This window comes from Chaetura pelagica, unplaced genomic scaffold (genome assembly GCF_000747805.2).
Source record: "Chaetura pelagica isolate M959 unplaced genomic scaffold, ChaPel_1.0 scaffold408, whole genome shotgun sequence".
Lineage (NCBI taxonomy): Eukaryota > Metazoa > Chordata > Aves > Apodiformes > Apodidae > Chaetura > Chaetura pelagica.
In genome coordinates this window covers 1,060,577-1,069,095 of record NW_009954229.1, presented here as the reverse complement: position 1 = coordinate 1,069,095, position 8,519 = coordinate 1,060,577, and the positions used below count along the sequence as shown (strand labels likewise).

General features: G+C 56.4%; 2 protein-coding genes across 4 annotated transcripts in view; one reads left to right on the top strand and one right to left on the bottom strand.

Annotated features, from left to right (window-relative positions):
• FAM83G (family with sequence similarity 83, member G) overlaps positions 1-4,643 on the bottom strand; it is a 17,302-nt gene extending 12,659 nt beyond the window's left edge. Inside the window, exon 1 of the mRNA XM_010003554.1 lies at positions 4,149-4,643. Coding sequence (XP_010001856.1) covers positions 4,149-4,643 — 495 coding nt within the window. The remainder of the gene's footprint in view (positions 1-4,148) is intronic.
• The window catches only part of SLC5A10 (solute carrier family 5 (sodium/sugar cotransporter), member 10), a 41,680-nt gene that overhangs the window by 27,395 nt on the left and 5,766 nt on the right, over positions 1-8,519 (top strand). The gene's annotated exons all lie outside the window — the stretch shown is intronic.

Sequence of the window (8,519 nt, the reverse complement as noted above, 5' to 3'; positions counted from 1 at the left end):
GCATTCCTGAGGCTCCAACTTGCTGCTGTAGCTCTGAGGATGGTAGGGTGCTTTGCAGGGATGTGGGCAGGGCACGGTGATGTCCCCTGTCCCAGGCATGGCTCACGCAGGGCTGGCGAGCAGGCAGCTGCCCAGGGCAGCTCAGCTCTCACCTGCTTGCCCACATTTTCAACCCGATTCCTCCTGCTCGGCTGGTGCATCCTGTCACCACTCAGCACTTCTGCTTCCCACCCCACCGCGTCTCGCCTGCAGGACAGGCTTGGCCTGGCTTTGTCACCAGGATCCCACACCAGGGTGCCAATGTGCTTGTCCTGGCACAAAATGGGCCGGGAGGAGAGCAAGGATGGTGCTGGCAGAGCTCCCAGTGCCACCACTGCCCGGGCACTGCAGGGGCAAGACCTGCTGCTGGGCTGCCCATGTTTGTACCTCCTCTGGGACTGGTTGGGTTGGTGCCAAGCCCAGGTGCAGGGTTTAATCTGCAAAGAATGGAGGTCTGTCTGCTCCCAGGAGTGAAAACCCTGCCTTATTTACTTCCCATCCTGGGGAATGGGAATGTCTGGAGCAAACCATTCTGCCCTGCTCTGGGGAGCAAGCTTGGCACCCTTGTCCCCATCACCTCTCCCAGGGCAGCTAGGGAGGTCCCCAGCAGCAGGAGAGCCTCACCTCTTCCCAAAGCCCCTTTGCTGCTGCGTCATCTCTGGAAGATTTTCCATCCCTTTGCCATTCATCTAGAGGGTGCTGAGAAGATCAGCTTGGGTAGGGTGAGTTTTTCTTCTCCTCAGTTTTTCTTCCTGAGATTCCAGAAGCTGCCAAGGTCCATTGGAGGCAGTAGATGTGCAGGTGCCAGGTCCCAGCACCCCGAGGAGCCCTGAGCGTTGCGTCCCCTGGGACACCAGGCAAGTGATGTTGGGATCCTTCTGAACAGCTTTGATGAGCACATGAACTGCAGGGTCATGTTTTATAGAGGAAATCATGGCTCTTTATTAGCTCACTCTGAATCATCAGATAATGATTTTTGGGGCACACCACGTGGGTGTTTAATAAATTAGGCAGGCACCAAGGTACAATTAGAGGAAGCGTGTTGGGATGAGGGAGAGGTGGGACAAGTAACATTAAAAATTGTTCTCCCCTGTCGACCCTTTCATCCAGGAATGGCAGAAGGTTTTGTAAACAGTAATTAATAGGGCCTCCCAACCTTTGCTGGAAGTTGCTCAGGGTAATTGTATCACCACAATTCCAACCTGGAACCTCAGGTGCAGAGAGGAGGTCAGGCTCACTGCTCTCTCTGGTCGCCTTTGGCCAAGGTCAGTGCTTTCAGCCTGGTCTGGTTTCTGGTCAGATAGAGCCTAAATCTAAAGAAGAGAGGAGGGAGGTCATCCCTACTTCTGCTCCAAGCTTTGCAGCCCAAGAGGATCCTCATCAGAGGAGAGATGGTCATGCCATGGCTGGGCCTGGTGAAGGTCTCCAGGATGAAGCCCAATGGTGCACAACGACCCTGACTACCTTTGTTTGTTGGCCACAAAGATGGGATTTATTAGGAGAGCAGAGATGTGGCCACAAGATCCTGCCTCTCTTCTCTACCATTTATTCCCAGAAAGAGGAGGGGATCATTTACATCCCTGCTCCAGCTCACCTGGCTCTGCCTCTCTGCTGAGCAAAGCAAAGGCTCTGAACTCGGCAGCATTTGGCCTTGTTCCTGCAAGCAAGTAGGTTCATCTGCACCATCAAAGGGGCCTCACGTCTCAGCTCCTGGCTCCCTCACCCCAGTTCTGCACTGCCCTGAGCCTACCCAGCATCAACAGCTCTCACGTGGGCTCTGAACTTTCCTCAGCCAGGCTGTTTGTTGGGTGAACTTTGCTCTTCTGGCCACGAGGCAGCAACCCCGTGTCTGGGCTTCAGCATCTTGGAGCGTTTCAGGCCAAGTGTCTTGACAGTGGCAGGAGCAAGGGTCATCCTCTGGGGTGCAAAGCTGAAGCTCTCTCAAGCCCATGCTCCTTCTCAGGTGGGTGAAGAGCTCTGCCATTGTCCAGTGGGATGGGACAATCCAGCAGGGATCTCTGCAGGGTGGCCCAAGGGACATTGCAGGAAGGACAGGGCATATGGCCAGCCTATGTGACACCTGATGGGGAGGCAGCCAGACCATCTCTCTGCCCACTCTCAATTTCCTCAGCCAAACCATTTCACCTCCAAGCTGCCATGAAGACCTTAAGCCTCGGCTGAACTCTCCAGGTGCAGAGGAGGGTGGCCCAGCGTCCCCACACTTAGGAGCACCCATACCAGTGGTCACCTGGGCTCAGCTGTGTGAGAGCAGGTTCAGCTGCAGTAGCTGCCATCCTTGTATATGGAGGGAGAGACCCCTGGAAGAACCTCCCCCATCAGACCCCACAACTCCTGCCATCCCCAGACCCTGTGGACTGCAGATTTCAAATACACACCCACCTGTCTCCCTCTCTAAGCTCCAAGCAGGCTCCTGCATGTCACCAGAGGTGCCACCATGTCTCATCCCACTGGCAAGAACCACCTGGACCAGGAGGCAGAGCCCAGCCCTGCTCATGGGGCATCAAGCTACAGGTGACGAGCATGGCAGCATCAACCGCTGCCACATCCCTGTGGCTTGGAGAGGCTCCAAGGAGAGGTGGGGATGGTGCAGGCAGCGGGGCCTGGCAGCTGCCTGACTCAACAGCCTGTCTCTGCTGAGCAGGAGGGTGCCAGGGTGACTCAGGAGATGCTGTTGGTGCGGGGGAGGCGGGAAGTGGTGAGTAGGCAAAGCGGGGCAGGAGCTGCAAACCCAGGGCAGGGGCAGCCGGAAAGACCCAAAGATGAGACATTATTTGTAATGGGGGAGTTCTCCCATCCTCCATCCCGTGGGATATCTGCTCTCCCTTCTCTCCACCCTCACTGCAAAGCCCTTTGTGAGGGAAAACATCACAAGTAAGGACAGGTCGCCTTGACTTCTGGAAGGTGATGGCCAGTCTGAGATGGCTCTGGTCACAGCAGGGCAGCCCCAATCCTCACATCAACCATCCCATGAGCCAGATGCCTTGGATATGGTGGGAGATCAGTTTTCCTGCCCTCTGGTCCTGGAGAGGCTCTGACAGCTGTGTGCCACCAGGCTTCCTGCTCTGCTGCCAGGATCTGTGAACCCCAGCACTGCCCCTGGCTCTGGCACAGGGGTCTCTGAAACCAAGTGGACCTGACACATCCCAGGCTGTCTCCTCCTGCTCCATAACCACACTGGCACAATCTCCCTGTTATCCTGCTGGAGCATCCCTGGTGCTGAGGTGATTCCCCCTCAGAGCTGGATTTCTTACGGGAGCAAGAACTCAGAGGCCTTCAAAGCACCATGAAACTACCAGGTACTGACCCCTCCTGCACTTCCAAGCTGGGACTGGGTCACTGGGAAATACCACCACTGCTGGTCTTCAATGCATGTCAACATTTTCCTCCTTCCCAGGTCCTCCTGCCCATGACACCAGCCTGACCCCATCACTCGTGCACCCCAACTCCCTGCTCCTTGGTTTAAAGGCCTAGGGAGAACAAACCTCAACCCACATCCCTTCAACGTCTCCCCTGCCTTGTCCTGCACATCAACTCGTCATTTTCCTCTTAAAGCCAGGACGTGGCCAGCTTGGAGCACAGCAGCAATCTCAGGCCAAGCCTGACACTTGCAGACGTCAGCACCAGACTGGTGGCTTTGGCTGCTTTGCCCCAGGGCTGAGTTTGGCTCCTCCGGTTCCTGCGTGTTGCCACATGCAGTCACACAGGGCTCTGGGAAGAACCATCATGACGGGCCTGGGACTGTGGCCTTGGAGCTGGGGAGCAGCTCAAACCTATTTTTCACCCCTATGTTTTTTCCTACAGCTCTTGTAGGGACTCTGGGATTGATGGTGCTGCCCTAGGGATCATAGGAAGGGTAGCCTTGCTCCCAGGGAGTGCTGGACCAGGCTCAAAGTGTTTTCAGCAAAATCTGATCCCCAAATACCGCTTAACACCGAAGGAACGTGGAAAAACCCAAACGTTTGACCCTGATGCCTTTGCTTGGGCAGAGCTCCTTGCAGGAGGGGGGATTGCCTGGATCCGTGGGATCCGTCCTCAGCAGGACAGCCCGGGGCACGTCCTGCCCTGTCCCCACGGCGCACCCACCTCACCTTTTGAGCCTGGCAGATCATCTTCCTCACCACCTCCTTGATGTGCGCCTGCCCCTCGATGGGGGGCTGCATGTAGACAGTGGCACGGGTGACCCCACGGTAGGCGATGGTCTCGGGCCAGCCCAGGTCCAGCTGGGGGATGGAGCGGTCGGACCTCTGGGGCCAGTACTCCAGGGAGGGGGCCACGTCCTGCTCGTCCCCTTGGCTGTTGTGGTCACCATCACTCTCCCCCGTGCTGCCCCCGTGACGTGGGATGTACTCGGAGCCGGGGTCGTACGTCTCTAGTGTGTCCAGGATCTTCTTTAGCTCCAGCTCAGAGAGGAAGTCCCTGATGTTCTCCTTCTTCAGGACCTCGTAGAAAGCATCGGGGCCGCGGGAGGCCAGTGCCTCCAGGGCCAGGCGTTGCTCCTCGCTGTAGAAGAACTCGGGCTTGGACTCACTGGACCTCCAGTTGACGTGGCTGTCATCCAGGCACTGCACCTGGGAGAAGGCCATGGTGACCACGGACGCTTCTACTGTCTCTGAAGGATCTCTCTGCTCGGCAAGAGCTGGATATGGACAACAAACAAGGAATTATTTTTTCCCCAGTCTATAAGTACACAACTTGCTTCACCCTTCCCGGCTCAACGTGCAGCTGGAGGAACACACTGCTCTGCCGGTTCCGGCCACGCTGGAGCTCTTCTCTGCCAGGGAGGAGGATTTGGTTCCTTGCTTGCTCCCGGCTCTGCTCCGGGCGAGGAAATCCTGGAGCTTCCCACAGCTGAGGCAGAGACAGCCCCAGGCACACGTGCACCACCAGAAAGGTCCCCTACATCCAAGTCCACGCTCTTCTCATCCTCTGCTCTTTCAAGTCAACGCTAACACCAGGCAACTTAAAAAGTGGAAAACGAAAGAACAAAACGAAACAAAAGCTTAATGAAGGGGAGAGAAAAGCGGGATTTCTCAGCCCAAACGCCGTCCCTGGTTATCACTCCTGAAGAGCTGGGTCACCTGGTGGGTTTCTGGGCAGCGAGGGTCTCTGATGGCCTCTCGCACATCGCCCTGGCTGCCGGGTGGATGATCTGGGGCTGCTGCCAGCGCAGCGCCGGCCGGACAGGTAACAGCAAGAAGTGAAAAGAGGAAAAGCAAAGGAGTGATTCATGGCTCCGCCCGGCCCCACCTGCAGTCACGTTGCCTTCACACATCCCGCCCTGCCGCGCGTTAACTCTTTCTGCTGGTGAGTTCTCACACCTCTGGGCCCGGAGACCCCTGGGGCTGGCGGGTGGGGGGGCAGCTGGGGAGGGTGTTTGTCTTAAAAAAAAAAAGGCTCTTCCCTGAAATCTCCCTCTCTCCCGGAATGCCGGCTGGGAAGTCGGTAATTTCCAGGGAAGCAGCTATGCATCGTGATTAACCCTTCCTGTGCCGAGCGTGAGGACCCTCCAGGTGGGTCCTGGGGAGCAGCACCGGGTGGGAGGTGTCAGACTGGTTCAGAGCTGCACCGAGGGGGTTAGATTGGACATGAAGAAGCATTTCTTTACCAAACAGGTGGTCAGATCCTGGAACAGGCTGGAGGTGGAACCAGAGAGATGGTTGACATTTCCAAGTCTGGCAGTGTTGAAGAGGCATTTGGACAATGCCCTTAACACTGTATTTTAACGTTTGGTCAGGCAGCTGGACTAGATTATAATTTTAAGTCCCTTCCAACTGATAATCTCTCCCTCTCCTCTGCCAGGAGGTTTGCAGCAGGGACACACTCACAGCACTTGACTTTGCTGTGGCCGATCGCGTTGATCACTTGGAGAATGGGTGAAATCCCCACCCTGGCTTCATCAGTTGGTCCTCACGAGCCAGAAACGTGGAGCTCTCTACTTGTAAACTCAGATAAATGCGAATTTTCAGAATCGGGGTCAGATTCCTGCACTGATGCAAAAAAAAAAAAAGAGAGAACAAAAAGGAAAAGGGAAGTGCCAGGGGCTGCGTCTGCTCCCTGGAGCTGCAGCAGCTCAGCTGGCTCCGCAGCCCTGGAAATGAGAGCCCCGTTTGCCTCAGGCTCGCGGGGCAAAGCGTCTGCCCGGGCTCTGGGCCATCAAAGGGCTCCTCTCTGCACACACGGTGGCCTTCGTGGCACAGTGAAGGAGGGAGGGAAAATGAATGTGCAGAAAAGGGAGAAACTTTCTTTTCTCAAAGCTGGGCTGTGACAGGTTAAGCTGGAGGTGTCCCTGCCCGTGCAGGGGGTGGGATGGAACTCAGTGATCTTTAAGGTCTCTTCCAACCCAAACAACTCTGTGATTCTATGGTACAACTCAGCTTGATGTTACAGTCACAGTCTCCTGAGGGGAGCTGGTGGCTTTTTATTTCTTGCCTTGGAGTAAAAGGGTTTATACAAGTGCTTGGGAAAGGCTGGTAAAACCAACTCCCCTGCCTGTTCCCTGGTGTGAAATTGTGTGCTGGTTTGTGCACAGCTCTGGTCTGTTCTGTGTAGGAGGGGACAGCAGGGACAGGAGATGCAACAGTCTTGAGTTGGGATCAGGGCACAAGGAGGAAGGAAGCATTTGGCTCCCACCAAATATTGGTTCAGGAGGTGTTTTAGATGGAGCTGATGACTTTATGGTAAGGCTGCACCAATCCCATGGGGATTTCCCAGTGGTGGGATGTCATTTCCATGCTGTGACATGTGTGACAAGGGGTACAGTGGAGACCAATGGTGCTGGAGGCAAAACTGGGTATTTTAGGTGCAATCCCAGCCCTGCTGGGGGAGCAGTGGTGGGCTCTTCACTGGTGGAGTTCCATCTGGGACAGCACTGGTGCTCTGGGACCTCATCACTGCCTGTTGTTCCCCCACCTTGAGTGTCCCAGCCCTGGTAGATTGGGAGATACCCCAAATTGTGGCTGGTGTGTGGAGTGTGGGTGTACCTGGCGTGGCTGGAGCGTGCTGCGGTTTTACCCACCCCAGCCACCACCAGCTGTCCCTGGCTCAGCTTTTGTTGTGCAAGGACATTTATGATCCCTCTCACGGGGTGTGTGCACTTGTGATTTATTACATGGCAGTGTAAACACAGCGTTCCAGCTGTGCTGGGGGGTGCTGACTGCTGTGGCTCTGCTGCAGTGGGGGGTTGGGGCTGCAGAGCCCCACGTGGTGAATTCTGCATCAGGCCTGCAGGCACCCCCAGCTCACAGAAAGATCCAGCAGCTCCTTTGTAATCCCCCTGGGATTACAGTTCACTGTGGCTGAGCAGGCTGGTCCCCACCATCGTAGGTGTCCCTGCTGAGCAGCCCTGGGCTGACCTAGCTGGACAGGCAGTGCCCAGCACTGGAGCTGGCTCCTCCTGGCTGCAGATGGAAGCATTAATTACAAGTTCCCAATTAATTTTCCATCTATTGCAGAGGGCCTAATGCCAACGCAAGGCAGCGGGGCAAGATTCTGGGCTTTGATGGGTGCTCTGGCTGCCCCACCAGGCTTGGTTCCTGCTTTCTACATGTTCCCAGGTCCCACTGAGGAGTTTGGTGGAAGAGCCAAGCCCTCAGAGGAGTGTTTAGGCTGGGCTGCAACACCCAGACACTGCTTTGCCCTCTGGAGCATCTTCCACCCACCAGCCGTCCGCCATTTGCATGGAGCCGAGCACAACGTGGTGTTTTAGAGAGGGGGAAACTGAGGCACAGGGTGGTGACAGCAGCTTTACTCACAGCTGCTGGAGGACGGAGTCACCAGAGCCTCAGTGCTGACTTGAACCCTGGGGAAAGCTGGCCTGGGCTGGGTTTTTTTAGCATCCTTGGGATGTGCTGAGCATGGCTGGTTCTCTGCTGCCTGCACCCTGCCTGGCCCTCCCAGCGTGGCCCTACTGCACCCCATTGTACCCCAGACTCCTTTCTGGAAAGGCACAAGGTGCTGTTACCAGCTGGTGTTTGCCTTTGCCAGCCCCTGCTGCTGGGGAGGCCTGGGGGCTGCACCCCACTCTGGTGAGGGTCACCATGCAGGAGGAGCAGGACGATGCTTCTGGTTGTGTGCAGGGATCACCCCTGCTCCCCGGCAGGAGGGGGATGGGTGCACACTGGAGAACTCGGCAGCCCCTCCATATTTATGCCTGCCATCCATTTCCATACATTTCCATATTTAATGAGCCTAACAATTTAAAAAAAATAATAAAAAAATAAAGAAGGGTTCAGCACTGGTTGAGACATAGGAGCAACTGGGTGTGGATGGTCCTGGAGAGCTGCCGGGTGCTGCCCATGCCCGGGTAATTGCAGCAAACGGTGCATGAACCCGCCCGGCCCCGTGTGCGGGATGGGCAGTGCCCGCCCGCGGGGATCACCCGCCTCCGGGTCCTGGCGGGGCCCATCCCAGCTCCGGGGACCCCCCCTCAGGGTGGGGGTCGGTGGGTTTCATGTGGGGGG